This window comes from Leuciscus leuciscus (genome assembly GCF_965113295.1).
Source record: "Leuciscus leuciscus genome assembly, chromosome: 7".
NCBI lineage: Eukaryota > Metazoa > Chordata > Actinopteri > Cypriniformes > Leuciscidae > Leuciscus > Leuciscus leuciscus.
Window position 1 is genome coordinate 4,100,653 of NC_138731.1, and position 17,847 is coordinate 4,118,499.

Here is a 17,847-nt window from a genome sequence, read left to right on the forward strand (position 1 = left end):
TGCTATTCTATAAATATATAGGCTAGGCCTAATAAGTTGTATTATAATATGCTATAAGGTATGAAATATATTTATCTAAATGTATCAATTAGTTTCCACAATATTCACCAGAAGTCATCATTTCAGGGGTTATTTTTCAACAAAAAAAAAATGTTATGAATTGCAACACTTGCTACAACCTGTCAAACCTAAGCCCATGTCCAATACTTTTTAACCTAAATACATTTTTTAAAGACTTACTTTTTGTTTTTTTTTTGTTTTTTTACTAAAATTGACTAAAACTTGACTAAAACCTTTTTGCGTTTTCGTCGACTAAAACTTGACTAAAACTAAAAAGCATTTTCGTCCAAAAGACTAAAACTAAGACTAAAACTAAAAGGGCTGCCAAAAACAACACTGGTAATTACTGACAGAATTTTCATTTCTGGGTGAACAAACCCTTTAATTACCCACCCTCATGGCGTTCCAAACCCGTAAGTCTTTCGCTCATTTTTGGGATACAGTTGAAGATCTTTTTAATCAAATCAGAGAGCTTTCTCTCCCTCCACTGACAGCTTACACAACTAGCACTTTCAAGGTCTAGAAAGGTAGGATAGACCTCACTACAGTAATCCCATTGACTCCAGTGGTTTAATCTCCGTTTATGAAGTTACAGATATGCTTTGTTTGTGGATAATCAAATAGAGTCACATGGATTTACTATCTTTCTGAACCTTGATAGTGGTACTGTAGTTGTGTAGGCTGTCAATGGAGGGACAGAAAGCTCCACGATTTCATTTAAAAGATCTTCAACTATGTTCTGAAGATGAATAAAAGTCTTACAGGTTTAGAATGACTTGAGGTTGAGTAACTGATGACAAAATTTTCATTTCTGGGTGAACTAACTCTTTAACATCTTTAACATTTGTAGCAGGGATAACTTTTACACCAACGTTCTCATCCTGTACAGCCCTTCAATAAGTTCAATTCTACTTACTTGTTCATCGTAGTCTCTTAGTATGGCAGCCATCTTGTTGCCACTGACACCACCCTTTGCTGCCTTAGCTCTGAAAAGATTCAGAAGCTGTGGAGTATGTTTATGCAGGGAGGAGTAGAATGTCTGCTGCAGATTTTGATTTGTGATTCTGTGAAACTCTGCAAGTACCTGCAACAATAAATAGAAAAAAATGTCAGATGAAAAGGCTGTTATGAATTTGAAAACAACATCACAATGCTTTCCTACACTGCAAGTAATCTTTGAACACTAGAGGGTGCAAAGACGTGCATAAATAAAGTTCACACAAAAAATTTAACTTATTTCATCATTTAATCAACTTCATGTTTATGCAAACCTGAATGAAATAAGTCAATATTTTGAGTGAACAAATTTTTTAAAAGACAGCATTAAAACAAAATTAATTGGAATATACCAACCGTTTCTTTTTGAGAAGTAGACAGAAAAACAATTTATTATAACATCACTTACTTGGGCTTCCCGAAACAAAGCTGGCCATCTTGACATCATTTCCTTAACTGATGGACTGGACTGCACAATTTCTATTCGTCTCAGTGCAAATGTTTGTTGCATGTGTCGATTTATCATCATGACATCTTGGTCCTTCTTTTTAAGTTCATCCACCATATTTAGACGTAAATCTTCCAAAGAAAGTTAATCTGACCCATGAGGAAAGTTGGGGAGAAAGTTGACTTCTGCTCGTCTAGGGCGTTTAATATTTGCACGACTATGTTCTGCATCTGGATTGCTCCTGCTTCTTTTGCACCCATTGATGGCAACTTCTTGCATTCCTGATCTCCGAAGTTTGCTTCTATAGTTACCCATTTTGAACTTCAAGGACACTTTCCATCCATCATGACCGGTTCTTGAGCCATTTTCCTTCAAACAGGGGTGTTTGTTCACCAGGGCTTCAGCTGCTTGAGCAAACTCATTATCACTTGGGTATGCCTTGAAGCTGTAAATTGTATCAGTACAGTTGACCCTCGAGTGTAGTGATCAGCAATGCAGCAGCAGGCTACTGTAGATCCAAGAGTAAGATGAACCTTTTTGTGGTAAGGATTTTTTGGCCTTTTACCCTGTAAGCAGTCAGGAATACTGTCATGCAATTCATATGGTGATCTCACAAAGACCTTTCCTCCACAGTCTGCATCTAACTCATAACTACGCAAGTGCTCTACATAGTTTGATTCAAATTTCTTCAGCACAAAGTAAACACTGTCATTAAACAGTAAAGTGTGACATATCTCATGAAACTGATGCAACCCTCCATGTAGCCCTGTGCAAACAAACATGCCCTGTCTGAAAAGGGTACCGTCAATGATAACTTGATCAGCAGAGTAAATGGTGTTGCTGTCAGTGATACTGGATATAAATGCCTGTGCATCTTCTGGCAATGTGGCTACTAAGACAGATTTCATGTTTGTGGTTTGGATTTCAGGCTTAAAAAAGGCTGGAGAGGACAGATAGTAAGCCATCTGCTTTTGGTGTCGTTCTGCAAGCATTTTCAAAATGTTTTTGAAGTTGTTCGCGTCATGCACAATTTTCTTGAACACTTTGTGCTTCCCTTCAAATCTCATGGTCCATAAATGTACCAAAGGACCAAAGCACTTAATTAGGTGAGAATAGTGCTCAATGTAATGGTGTTTAGGGCGAAGCACAAAGTTAGGGAACACTTCCTGTAATAGTTGTCTGTGATCAGAAATTTTGCAAGCAAAGTACTGTAGTGTCGCATCATCAAACGAATTACATAGTGATAAATCAACTATGTCTTTTAAATCCATCAAAATTCCCCAACATTTTTCACCCTCTGGGACAGAATGTCCAATTAGAACAGGCAATAATCTCAGCAAAGTGTGGTTCTCGTGACCATTTCCACCTATAGTGCCCCGGGTTGAAAAACTTTTGGGAATTGGATGTGGACGGTCGGTCTTGTCAGAATGTTCAAAAGGGAAGGACACAATTGCACAATTGCCACAATTGTCATCCAAAGAAAAATATTTCTTGGAAATCAATGCTTTTAAGCAAAGTGCAATTTCAACAGGTACAACACCTTCAAGCAAATCATGTAATAGATCAGGTGGAAATCCTGTGATGAGATGGAAATAAGCAAGGCAATCTGACAGGGCACAAGAACTCTTTACCCCATAATCAATATAATCTCCATCCGTTTGAAGTGCTTGGACAATGGTGTCATGGTTTTCTCTTTGTCACATGCCTGTCCTGTCTCGTGTAGCACATGTGGTGTTTGTGTTCCTGTCTCTGTTTTGACCCCACCCTCCTTGTTATCTCATTATTGGTTTCATTTGTCCCACCTGTTCCCTCATTATCTGCCTGATTTGTCCCTTTTATAAGCTCCTTTGTGTTTGCAGTCTTTGTCTTGTGTACATCTCCTGTTCTCCCGTGACCCTTTGGTATGTTTCTTTTGTTAAATAAATCATTTTAATTTTGCATTTGAGTCCTCCCTTAGTTTTCTTTAGTTAACGTGACACTCTTGTCCTTAACTCACAGTTACCAGTGGTCACTTCTGAAGTCTGAATGTCTGTTTTGGGACTGAGGCAAAATCGGCAAACGTATGAGGAATTGAAACTCTCTTTAAAGCCAGCCAAGCCATGCGCAGCAAGATTGTCTACCACCACAGCAAAACCCGAACCCCTTACAGAGTCACCAAGAGACTCAATATAAACACCTTCCACTTCAAGAGTCTTGAGATCATTTAGTAAGGGTTCAAGAATCCTAGAATAGCCGAAATGTGTGAAGTGCTGAGCGAAATTTAGCTGGAATGTTAGCTAATGCCCAATACACTGCACACACTTTGTGAATTTTACGAGAAGTACCCAGAGGATTTGAAACCTCAAAATCATCAATGTAAAGTATGAGAGCAAACTTTAGTTTGTCATCTGAGAAGAGGGGATTTTCTTCACAATAAGTGCCATCCCAAAAAGTTGAATAACGTCCATCTTGTGAAGGTCCATCTTGTACATCTGTTTTTCTCAACAACTCCTGCAAACTGGAGAGAATTGGCACATACACACAGGTGTGATTGGATTCAATCAAGTACTCAACAGGCTTCATAAATGGAAATTTGTGCTCAATATATGTCTTCCTCCTTTTAGCAGTTGAAAGAACTGCATGTTTAATTGTGGATCTGTGAAGTACATTATTCTCTGACACCACCTCAACAATTTCATCTACAACTAATTCAGGGACGCAGCACTGGTTTTCAGTAAGTACTTTACTGACAGCAGCTTTGATCAAGGGCTTTGATAACTGAAACAGCTGATCTAATTGTTCAACAATTTCTTGAACAGCTTTTTCAGAGACATGTAATATTGTTTGCATTTTGAGGAAAAAAGTAGCCAAATTGTGCTGAAGCTGGTCAAATAATTGACCATTGTCTAACACAGTAGCCTCCAAGACAGAATCCCAGCTAACAATTTTATGTTCTGGGAACGTTCTGGGAACATTAGTTTTTGGTTCCCAGAACGTTCCCGGAATGTTCCCAAGAACGTTCCCTATTGGTTAGCCAGGAAAGTTTTCTTCACGTTAATAGAACGTTCCCTATAGGTTAGGGGAACGTTCCCGGAACGTTGCCGAAAGGTTCCCGGAACGTTCCCGGAAGGTCTACACATCCTGATATGCCTGTACACAAATTATAGGTCTACAAACAACATATTCTACATTGTTTATTGTTCAAACACTTAAGAATCCTATGAATATATTATTACAATAAATTGAATTTACAGAAACTATCATTAATAAGTAAATCAATCAGTTTTTATTAAATAAATAAATCAGCACACAATCTATGTTTTTGTTGATTCATTGTTTAATTATCAACCTAAAATAAGTCATCAAAAACAGAGTTAGCAAAATGTATTCAGGAACAGTAATTTACATTTAATATTTCAAACATGAAAATATTTCAATAAATAAAACTGCACAAACATTTTAATTAAAACTATCTTTTTGCAAACTGTAGCCTATAACTTAGAACAAAATTGAAAAAGTCTTCATTTATATACAATATACATGAATGTGCCAATCTTCACTCCGCTCAAAACATTTAAACTCCCAAAACCATCTGCAAATTTAACAAGAAAATAAAAAGACAACGCGTTACATGGACACACAATCCCATGCCAAAATTCAAGCCCTGTAATGGCATTAATATTCATCCTGAGCAAATGAAAAGAGTGAGGTGGGATTGTGTGTCACAAGCTGTCGGAGATATGAGAGCACGAGCGCTGCTGGTATCGTGTATTTATTCAGATATTTCAGCATCAATGTGTATAGAAAAATGTATATATTTGAAAACACTACATTGCATTTATTTATATTGCACTATTTATTATTTCAGACTACAAATCAAAAAAGGAATGTTTTAGGGTAAGGATATCCATTAAGCCTATGTACCCTTTAAGCCCACTTTCGACTCTGAAGTCAAATAAAAAACAGAGAAAATAATATTCAAGTCTAGTGAACTCTGACCTGCGAATTCGCTCTACATATAACGTATAAGTCTCACCTCCAATGAAGAATTTGAAAACCTGTAACTGCTGTGTTGTTTATGAGAGAGAAAGAGAAAAAAAGTTTGAAACTACTATCAATTTTTTTATCTGTGACTTTACACCTACAAATTCCACTGTCACAGGTGCTCAGTTTTGCTATAATGATGCCCTCACAGAACATGGTAATAATCAGCCATCCATGCAAAAGCAAAAGTCGGTGTAGTTTACAGGAACATCTGTCCAGGCCAACATCTGATGCCTTGATGCCTTCCGCTGGGATCCCAGAAAACCTGAAATAAAATTAAAAAATATTACAGTTCAAAATCTATCATACATACATCTCATCTGGTATCACAAATTATCATTCCAAGTTCACTTTAAGATATGCTCAATATTAGTGCTGCACAATATTGAAAAATTTAGAGTTTATTTAGAGATATCAGCCGTATGGTTTAGTGCATGCGCGGCTCCAGGTTTGTATCTCATAAATTACCCCACTAATAATGCCCAGAATGGTACCAAACTTCTACAGTAGTACAAATAGGTTCTGTACTCATTAAACCAGGCATTGGAAAGTTTGTAAGTACATCAGGAGTTTATTTAAATAACATTTGCCTGACGGCGAATGCTACTGCTGACGCGAATGTTGATGTCACTTTATGAGTACAGAACCTATTTGTACTTCTGTACTACTCATTTTCCCCGACATAGAGCAGATCGGCACACAACAAAAACTGCTGTTCGGATGTTCCCTTTTCTGATATTTTAGCATTCGTGACATTTTAATTAAAACAGAAATAAGAATTTTAGTGTAATAAGCGAAAATGAACAGTAAACCGAGATCACCTACCGCTGCAGATGTGTACAGAAGTGAAAAGCAGAAATGCTTAGACCTCTTTCCGGTTCGACCGCTGGGCGCTCCGCATAACTCCTATTGGGGGGATTTTGTAGAGGAGTGAACCTGCATAGAAAATTACAATAGATAACAAGCATAGATAAATACAATAGAAGAAAAATACAGTTGAAATAAGCAGTGCATTATGTTTTTCAGTTAAATCTGAAAACATCAGGTACAGAAATTGAATGATCAAAATGTAAAATAAGTCTTCACTGTAAAAATAAAATAACTATAAATTAATTAAATGTATCTTTGCTAAAGCTACAAGTCATTTTCTCTTTTGATGTTTGATCACCATTGGCGACACAAACAGCTGCGGGTACGTTAGGCTACTGTCCCTTTAAGACGAATGCGCAGACCTAATATAAATGACACGCATCTTTTCTTTCTGTTTAAAACACACAAGACTGTTTACGAGGAAACTCGCCAAGATGGGCATTTTGACTTCATTTTGCGTGCACGTGTCCATTTAAGCTCAAAAGAAAGGGAAAGAGAACTGAATTCGGCTAAACTCACCTTCTTCATCTACTGACTGTGGATGGCATCAAGGTCTTGTCCTGAAGAATCACAGGGCCAAACAATAGGGATTATATCTCATCTGGTAACAAGAGCAAAGCCATAACTTTAAGAACTCTAACGAAACGAATATTTACCCCCTGATATTGCATTGGGGATATCAATTCAAACATTTTTAAAGGCTTAAATGGTGCGTTCACACCGGACGCGAATAGCGCGTCAGGCGCGAGTGATTTCAATGTTAAGTCAATGCAAAGACGCGTTACGCGCGTAAAAAATTCCTGCGGCGCGAATGAGGCGTAGAGCGCGGCGCGGAAGACGTGTTACGTGCGAATGTTTTATGTAGTGCTTTTTGTGCATTCTCGTGTTTGACGCGAATTCGCGTCTGCCGCCCGAGTTGAAAAATCTGAACTTCTGCGTCAATTCACGCCGCGTTAACCAATCAGGAGCCTGCTTGCTGCTGTCACGTGGTGAAGTGACAGTTTACAATGTTATTTTATGTTTGGCCTCAATAAATTATTTTGTAATATGACTAAAATGCACAACAAAGCAAATCTTTCACATAAAAACTCGATTTCAATATATGAGAGATAACGTTACTCATTTTGTATTGAATGCTATTTATTCCATATCTATTCTAGATTATATGAAACATTATTATTCTAATGTAAAGACAACAAACACAATTTAGTGTATAAAAACAAAAATCACAGGACAGGTTTCACTTTTGGAGGCTGACTTCATTTATTATCAAAACAAAAATAAATGACAGATTAGGTGGGTGCGGGCGAGGGTGAACCTCGCGCCGGGCTGTAGAGCGCGGGCTCGTCAGGCAGCGACCACTCGAGGCCGAGGCCTTACGGCCTACGCTGTCCTCGTCAGCGTCCTCACCGTTAGGTCCACCAAACCAAGCTCCTGGAGCAAATTGTGAAACTCCTGAAACCCTCCGGAGGGTCTGGTGGACCCGAGTAGAGCGACGATGTCCCCTACGCAGCTGTTTCTGCTCTCCAGAGCATATACGAGCGGTGACTCTCTCGATTAATGCTAATGCTAATGCTCGATAAACATCTAAAAAAGATGGCCGCCAAAACTTTCACCTCTGACGCGCGTAAATCTCGCTTCAAACTTTAGTTTTTACGCGCGTTAGACACGCGAATTAACACAAAGTGGTCAAGCGTCAAACTAGACGCGGCAGGCGCGAATTTGACGCGCTATTCGCGTCCGGTGTGAACGCAGCATAAGAGTATGAGCCACAGCTGCCCAAGATATCTGTGATAAATAACTGACTAAAGTTGTCGACCCTCTGAACCACATTCAGCATTTAAAAGTACAAAGAATTTCAGTATTGATCAATAAAAAAAAAAACATACAAATACATAAATACCTTTGAGTTGGACAGTATGGTGTCAGTCTCATTGGCCAACATAATTCAAAAGAGACCTAAAGAAATAAAATAAAATATACTAATGATCAGGATATCATGTTATCATAATAGTTAAATGAATTATAATTATATCTATGACCATTATAATACTGTATTAGTCGCCTATTATTTAGCTGATTATTTAGCCTACAGGCTTCTCAAGGACAATCTCACTGAAAAACCCTGGGGTTAATGATTTTAAAATGTGAGACTATTTCAAAAGCATAAATCTTACAGACCCCAAACCTTTGAACAGTAGTGCACTGTATGTTTGAGGTGGTTTTGCTTACTAGTCATATGTTTCATAGCCATGGAGATTGTCTTGGACAGGGGGTGCAGCAGGCCATCACAGCATGATGATCTAGGAACATAACAAGCTATTTGTCACAGAGCCAACAATATTACATGGGATTGGTTTAATAAAAGGAACCAAGCTAGAACAGAGGTGAAATGCAGAAAAGATAAATATATACAAATCTTAAGATAATATATTGTGAAATAAATGCATATGGAATTATTATCATGATTAAACAATAACTCACCCCTTGTTGTAGAGGATTTTTTCTCTCTCTCGCTATTCTGAAATCACATTTTAGCAATATTGGTAAGTGACGTCACTGATTAAGTTAACAATACAGTGCATTCTTTTAGGTTAAATAAATTAGCTTACTTCCAATCACTCATTGACAAATTACCAGCAAAACTATAAAAAAACTGTTATCTACACTAAATATGTGTTTAAAAACCCAAACTTTCATAAATAAGACCTTAACTTAACGTAACTTAGGCCTAACGTTCTCTTCTGAAACCGGTTAGCTTAGATGCTAACGGACTTTTTCAAAGACACAAAACCATTTCTTTAAAGTAAATATTCAACAGAAGCGTGTCAATTACACGTAAAAAATGTGTCAGGGACGTTTGTGTGTATTATTTGTGAGATTTTGTTGACTAAACCAGAGCCCGTCTACGGAGAGCCTGCCCACTCCCTAATAAGTCCTATTGTACCGAATTTTGGTTGTAGTTCCACCAGAGTTCCACTGGGGGGCGCTCGCCATGAGTGCAAAATGAATGGGAGCCTATGGGGCTAGACGGCTAAATTTGTCTCTTTCACCCGATTGCCGTTGAGAAATCTCAGATTTGATTGTAGGTTTTGCAAGTTCAACATGGGTTATAGGTCGAAAGTTGAATGAACGAGTACTTATGTCCTTTCGATTTCTTACAGGTTGAGTTGTTGTTGCCCATAACACGCTAGCATTCTGCTAATGAACGCTGATTGGTCAGTGAAGGACTGATTACGACCAGAGATACAGCTTGATGGCATCGTGGCATCCGAAGCGGGACCAGAAACAAACAAAACAAAAACTCTTCTAGCACGTGTATTTCCCTGTGTCAGCTGTGTTGTCGATGCCTCGAGAGAAAAGAAAGTGCAGAGCGCGAAAGCACCAAAGTGACTGAAGGATCGCCGTAAAGCAGTATCTCTGGTCGTACGATGTGTATGACGTCATTGACACTTTAAAATACTTTTTAAAGCAAATAAGTGACTCAAAAAAATCTAACACCCAGCAATGTGTAATTTCTTTGCATCCCCTTTCGAAAACAACATTCAAATTACTCGACAAAAAATTATATCCTGAGAAAAGTGGATTTTGAGAGCAATATCTCCATAGACCTCCATTCATTCTGCACTCGTCCTGTGAGCGCCCTCATATGGAATCAGAGTGGAACTGCAACCAGTTCAGAAGCCGGAAGTTTACTGAGAGTGAAACTTCTCGCCATATTAGACATTCTCTGACTAAACTTACCTGAAAGCAGTGAAACCAACAGCGACAGACGGGAGTTTTGTTGTTTGTCAGTTGTTGATGACGTTTCTGGTTTCCATCTGCTCTCGCGCAGCTCACGTGCGCGCTCCAGTGTTTGATTACGCGCAGGCGCATTAAAACACTTCAAAGTCACGCAGCATTTAAATAAACATATAGAATTAAAATGTATAACATAATTTAAAATATCATTTAAGTTATTGCGAATAGATCTGAACGTTGTTGGTTATCTTATAACCTTAGGGGACCGTACTGACGACGTTGTCAGTTGGTAATCTGCCTGTTAAGTGATATTAAAATAATAACCTGCAGAGAACGTTCCCAGAACGTTCTCTTTAGGTTATAAAAATAAAACCTAAAAATAACCTGCAAGGAAACGTTCTGTGAAGGTTCTCTTTAGGTTATAAAACCTAAAAATAACCTGCAGGAAACGTTCTGGGAAAGTTCTCTTTAGGTTATAAAAATAAAACCTAAAAATAACCTGCAAGGAAACGTTCTGTGAAGGTTCTCTTTAGGTTATAAAAATAAAACCTAAAAATAACCTGCAGGAAACGTTCTGGGAAAGTTCTCTTTAGGTTATTAAATAACAACCTGCAGGGAACCTTCCCAGAACGTTCTCTTTAGGTTATAAAAATAAAACCTAAAAATAACCAGCAGGGAACGTTCTGGGAAGGTTCTCTTTAGGTTATAAAAATAAAACCTAAAAATAACCTACAGAGAATGTTCCTAGAACGTTCTTATTTGGTTCCCAAAAAAATAACCAAATGGGAACCATATGGGAACGTTAGGGGAACGTTCTGTGTTTGCTGGGATGACTCTCAGATACCTCTTGGTTATCTTCAGATCCACTGTTCTGCTGCTCAGAAACTTCACTTATTACCGTCAAGTCATTATATTCTGAAGCATTGTGGTGCTCCCTCCATTTGTGTGAATTGAATGTTAAAAAAATTAAATCAAGGAAATTTCTCTGGCATTTCTTTCTTTTTGCTGTATCAAAAACGAACCGAACCGTGACACAAGTGTATCGTATCGCACCAAACCGTGAATTTTGTGAACGTTACACCCCTAATATATATATATATATCACAAAATTCAATAACTTAACTTATTACCATCAAGTCATTATATTCTGAAGCATTGTGGTGCTCCCTCCATTTGTGTGAATTGAATGTGGAGTAATTATTTGTCTGGAAAGTACAATTTCTATAACCATTTCAAATTTTTTCAAATGACTTCGCAGGTGACAGAACATGTCCTGTTCTACAAATGGCTGCTTCAATGTGCACAAAGGACAGTGAAATTCCGTAGACTTTTCACAGCCATGTGTCTTTTGCTTCTCAGGATGAAATCTTGTCAAGTGTATCTTCAGGGAATTGTATGATTTGAATGTACACATGCAAACTTCATACAGACATGGTATGGGACGGACATACTGTTGAATGTACAAAATGGTAAAGTCTGTAATATTTTAACAGACTTTGTCTGACAGAGCAGACAAATGGGCATAGCTTGCATTTCAAGAGCATGACAGTGATCTGTTTTTGAGAAATTCAAATTAGAAAACATGACAAGCACACAGCTTTGTCAGTCATTTTAACTAACACTAGCAAACCAATCTGTCATTTTAACCTCAATTACGTGTTTTCCTGAGCTCCAGACTTTATATAACTTAATCGCCCATTTTGAATTCAAGCTTAGGAGGGAATATTTATATCTTTCTTTTTCGTTTTTACAAAGGACTCAGTCTCCTTTGTGTCAAATATGCAAAATGCACAGCATACGTTTCTCTATGTCGAACTGTAAAGGAAAAAAAAAATTGATTCATTTCCCCGTTAAAACTGTAGATACGATACACTTGTCACGGTTCGGTTCGTTATATATATATATATATATATATATATATATATATATATATATATATATATATATATATATATATATATATTATATTATATTATAACATGACTTCAATATATGAGGACATGGAGAACTTTGTCATTAAAAAATAAGCCACATTACAGTCTTCTCTAAACTAGAAATGAACGACTGCGTGTCTTCGTGCCATTGCAATATATCCAATGTAAACATGCATGGTACGTTGCCGCAAGATGGTCAAGGCCACACCCACCCTCCACCTTGTGCCGCCTTTCTCCTCCTCATTAGCATTTAAAGCTACAGACACCGAAACGGCCCGTCTGAAGGAAGCTCATTCTGGGACTGGCTTATAGTGGCTATAATTCTGCACCGAGGCTGAATTTTTGGAAAGAGATTTCAGATACAGTACTAGGGACCACTAAGGCCTATATTAAAGCCTACAAAGTAGCATGTCATGGGACCTTTAAATCTTTAGAGTTAAAATAACAACTAGGTTATTCATAACTTATTCAGTTTAAGTTCTGCTTAATGCATTGCAGTTTTTGAGTTATCACATTTTTTATTAAGTGAAATGAACTTTAAAAAAAAAAAAAAGAAAAAAAGTTAAATGAACTCATTTCGTTTAGTGACTTTCAGTGTTAGGTTTTACAGTGTACTGCCGATCAGGCTAAATCAATTTTAAACTCCCACCAAGTTACCTCCCCGTACAGTAAAACACAGAACAACAGGGAAACCGTCACATGTTCCTCTTAATTAACCCAGGCTTAACACTCACTCATAAACAGAATTCTATGCATATATCTGTGAACTAAGATTTTTAAGTAAAGATTTCAAACTCTCTGTCAGAACATACAACAGTCAGAATTCAAATCCAGATTATCCCAGTTCATAGTTGATCAACTACATTATGAAAACATGCTTTGTCTTTATTAATCAAATATATGGACAACACAACACAAAAATGCACTTAGGTACAAATACATTTTTTTACTGAAAAGATTTCTGCAATGAAAACACAACTTTTGCTGTCTTTCCTTATTTGAGACCACATGACACATGACTGACTTTAAATGGCAACTAGAAGCGATATAGCAATAACAATATAAATTATTTTAATTTCTCTCTATATTTTAACTACATAATTTTGTGAGCTTTAGAGAAGTCAATTCAGCAACAACGTTTTATACTGTGTTGATACAATAAGCATTTACATGTTGAACAGACCTAAAGAAGCTACTGTACATTAAGCTACTGATATGACTGGAGTCTTCATCTCATGAGAGATCATATCATTTCATCATTTTAATCAGTTAACTTTTTTTGCTTTAGTAAACAAGTTCACTTTTAATAAGAACTTTTTAGGGGCGAAATTGTTCATCTGGGGGAAGTTATGAAACTGAGGGGTGGTTTAATTAATGCAAAAAAACTAAATAAAATAATACAAAAATATTTGCATACAATAAAGTTTAAAATTGTTAATTGACCCTCCGGTCAAATTGTTCAGATTTAAAAAAAATCAATACTGTAAAGGCTGAAGATCATTAAAGGGCATTTCAAAAAGTTGCCATGTTTTAATGTGACCTTCATATAACAAAAAGACTTAATAAAATAGTTTCAATTTAAAAAAGTGGATGAAGTTGAAGAAACACCCATGATCCACATTTCTTTCATCATCAGTTGAATGGACTGACATACTGAACTAGGAAACACCTTTATGTATTTTTTTACCTAAACCTGCAGTTTATGGATTGACTTATTTTAAAATGACCTCCTCACAGATCCACCGAAAAAAATCATTACATGGAAAATCAGCCAATCCTGGCTCATGATTTACAGCACAATCTTCATCAATTCCGCCGCGACTATCTGGCTCTCCAGACGCCCAGAGCCTGAAATTAAAGATCAGCATTTGCTTTCTGTGTGATATGATACTGACTGTGAGAATCATTTATTAGACAATAATCAGTTGAATTCAGTGATTTCTCACCCAGAGTTCAGTGTGCTGCCATCAACCCATTTCCATCTGCCCTCCACATCACGGTCAGTCAGACCAGTCCAGACGATAACATTAGCAGATATGTTCTTAACAAAACCCTGAGAAAGTGAAACAATAACACATTTAGTTATTAAACAGAATTAACAATTTTCTTCCTATAAACTGTCATCCAGTCAGAAAATGAGTTTACTCACTTGTTCTTCTCTGTTGTTTATGATGATCAGATCGGCTCCTCTCTCTGTACAGTATCTTCTGCTCTCAGTCCAGCTCTTCTTCTCAGAGGAAATGAAGTAAAGACTGGATTTATAGTAAATCCATCCATCTGTAAACACAACCAGTTTAGGTTTAAGCACTTTATTCCCATCACACTGATCTACAAACTTATTTTTAACCGGTTTCACCTAAATAATTAATTGCTAATTAATTTTGCATCCTGTAAAAGCTAAACAACCAAGTTAAATTTTTAATCTACTTTGTTTACCCTTTACACAAAGACTTTCTGACAGTTCATTTTTCTCCTTATTTAACTGGTCTCTGTGTTTAATCAGGTCAAGGTTACTTGATGATAATCCATCTCTCTCTTTTGTCAATTGCGTGTTCCTGGTAAGTAGCTCATCTCTCTCTTCTGTGAGGTTGGAGATCTTGGTTAGTAGCTGGTGTGTCTCTTCAGTGTAGTTAGTGCTCTTTGTCTTGATGTAGACACACAGCACTATGACCGCAGTCAGCAGAAGAACACACAGCAGAGCCAAACACACGAGAACTGCTCTGGAGCTTCTGTTCCTCACAGTATCACTTCCTGAACACCACAGATATGAAGATCAACGCTAATTGCTCGTATTACTCAAATGTGTCTCATATGACTCAAATATAATGAAATGAATCTCAGTACCTGTGTGTTGAGGTGTTTGGGAGTTCTTTGTTTCTGTCCTGACATAAGAACTGCTTATAGGATCCACATTAGCATAGATATTCATCTCTTCTTCATCTTCTCTGTCCATGCCATCTTTCCTGGGAATGTTCATATTGCCGTGAGACATATTCAGTCTGCTGAAGTAGATGTGAGATTATTAGAAGTTGTTTCTTCAAGTGGATTGCACTGATCTGAACTTCTGCTTTTGAGCTTTACTTTCAGCAGACACAACCACTGTGGTCAAGGTCATGTGATATCCAGATGGGGGGCTATTAACAACATTTGTTTTTTTGTTTTTTTTCTCAGTAAAAACTATTTATTTGTACTTGTGCATTTATGTCTTGTGTTTATATGTATGTAAATGACATTGTCCATATACTTCATTAACATGGACAAAGCGTGTTGTCATACTGAAGTTAATAGACCTGCACAGCTACTAGAACTCATTTCACCATATAATTAGAGATCAACTGAAATCATTTGGATCTTGACTGTTTTACGTTCATTTTGATATGCAAGCAAAAGAGTGGAATAAGAACTAGAGGCACAGTAAGTGGAAACTGTATAGCCGCAAAACGTAGAACAACATTTGGTCAGACATCATTTTCAGTAAGAGGCATAAAATTGTGGAACGCCTTACCATCAGAAATGAAAACACTGACAGAACTCAAGGTTTTTAATACACATTTAAAGCAATGGCTAAAACTGAAACAACTTTGTGAACACTGACTGTGCAGGATACAACAAAATGCATATAAACATAAAGTTGCATATGTTAGCATGCACAGACATATGCATACTTTTGTGTTTTTGTATTGTTAAATGTGTCTAGATTTTGTTTTATAGTGATTTCTACATCGATTTAAGCCCATATCTTATTTCATGTATGGGATGTATTTATTGTATGTATTTTAATAGTTATATTTTTTATTCAATACTCTGTAATTTCTGTTTTAATTTTACAAGCCTAACCAGGGACAGGGGTTGCAAATTAGTCATGGCTATAAACCTGTATGCATGGCATCTACTTTGTATTTTTTATAAAGCAATGTTCTATGCATTTGTCCCTGTCAAATAAACATTAAATAAAAAAATAAAAAAAATAATATCTTTACTTCAACAAGTACTTATAAATATATGTACAAAATTCTGTTTATGGGTGTGAGTTTTAAATTTGGGAGGAAGATGTGTGGTAATTTTAAATGTGGGAACGGCTGTAACACATAAAATGTGTCAGATAAGGCCCTACTGACCAGTGGTGGAAAGAGTAGCCTACTAAAAAAATTTTACTTAAAGGGGAACTGAAACGAAATAGGAAGTAAAGGTGATATAAAAGATGTGTTATCATTGATTTGTGGTAGGATACTTAAAACTGCTGAAGTAGTTACAAGGGGGGGAAACAGTGATGTTAGTTTGTTGTTTTGTTACTAGGGCGCAGCCATCTTGAGCTTCAATGGTCAGTGACGTCACTGCATGATAGGCTACCTCCAGCTCCAGCAAAATGGCATCTCAAGAGCATAACAGATCGAGAGGGGGGTCTTATTGCATTGCAAAAATTGTGATCTGTCCAACAAGCGAATATAACACCTCCGATGCCATCAAGGACTGAATAACCTGTTTGCAAAATGACTGGCATAAATGTGACCACGGCGGGTCCTGTAAACAAGTTCCACTCACCCCTTAGTTGTTATCGTGATGTTCACCTTCACCGTAGATCACCTTGCTAAATTAATCCAACATCGAGGATGCTATCCAATATAAGGAATATCCATCGATGACACCCGCAAGATACTTGATAGTGTGATTTCAGCCGCTTTCAAACTGTGTATGAGAGATGCAGCGGCGCACCTAGCCAGTTTAAATTTGACGAGCGCAAACGCCTAAACGCAACGCACAGACAGCCAGCTGTCACAGCGCGTGCACTAAACTAATTATCTTTATCTTCTTATTGCATTTAAAGTGTCAAAAACACAAGGTTCTATGTGTATCAGTATATTCTAGATCCCTGCATTACTGTAATTCTTAAAGTGACAGCAGTCTTTGTAAGAATCAGTATACATTTCATTCATACAGTGAAGAATATGCAGTTTTATTATTTCATTTGATGATTCAATTTCTTACTTAAATGCTGTTTTTAGTGTTAACTTGTACAGTTAAAAATAATTGTACAGTCAAAATCAGTCAATTCAGTCAGAGTAGCAGTCGGGTAGCCTGACATAACATTAGTAGCCTACAGTGGTACCATGCCAGTGACGTCATCGAACACGGCCGCGCTCTGATAACAACAAATGTAAATTTCAGTATTGGGAAAAACTTCATATATATTTTGTTTTTAATATTATTTTTGAATTAATTTGTTTACAATTTTAATAACCAACATGTTATCGAATTATATTTTGTTCATTTCAGTTCCCCTTTAAGTAAAAGTACTGCTACTTTAGTAATACTTTACTTGATTACAAGTAGAAGTACTGAAAAATAATATGACTCAAGTAAGAGTAAATAAGTAGTTTGCTTAAAATCTACTCAAGTAACTACGTTACAAAGTACTTTAGTATTATTTTTCTAATTTTACCCAAATTGTGGAGATGATAGCGATATGTAGCACTAAACAATCTCATGTCATATCTGTTTCATTCATACTGGAAGCCCAGTACATACTGATTCACCTCGCGCAGAAAGTCCACAAGTGAGATTCATAGAAGTATTAAACTTATGATGTTTCAGGAAATGCCTTTTATGGATATAATAACATGCAAATAGAGACATTTTGATTGATGAAACATGAAGATAAACACATGATAGCGATAAAATATCTGTGTTCATCAAGCTATCCCAGGTATTTTCATAAGAATGATGTATGTCTTTAAAGGGATAGTTCACCCAAAAAGTAAAATTAGCCCCTGATTT

The 17,847-nt window shown here is 36.8% G+C and overlaps 1 protein-coding gene and 1 long non-coding RNA gene across 3 annotated transcripts in view; both read right to left on the reverse strand.

The window, feature by feature from the left end:
- The window catches only part of LOC309503453 (C-type lectin domain family 4 member M-like), an 87,454-nt gene extending 72,326 nt beyond the window's left edge, over positions 1-15,128 (reverse strand). Inside the window, exons 1-5 of one of the 2 annotated variants that reach the window (XM_082176285.1) lie at positions 14,917-15,128; positions 14,509-14,823; positions 14,222-14,349; positions 14,019-14,125; positions 13,760-13,920 (exon numbers count right to left, since the gene is read on the reverse strand). In XM_082176285.1, coding sequence (XP_082032411.1) covers positions 13,785-13,920; positions 14,019-14,125; positions 14,222-14,349; positions 14,509-14,823; positions 14,917-15,064 — 834 coding nt within the window. In that variant the 5' untranslated portion in view covers positions 15,065-15,128 and the 3' untranslated portion in view covers positions 13,760-13,784. The remainder of the gene's footprint in view (positions 1-13,759; positions 13,921-14,018; positions 14,126-14,221; positions 14,350-14,508; positions 14,824-14,916) is intronic. The other variant, XM_082176286.1, reaches the window with a different exon arrangement.
- Positions 1-17,847, reverse strand: part of LOC309503583 — a 194,824-nt gene that overhangs the window by 156,873 nt on the left and 20,104 nt on the right. The window lies entirely within an intron of this gene.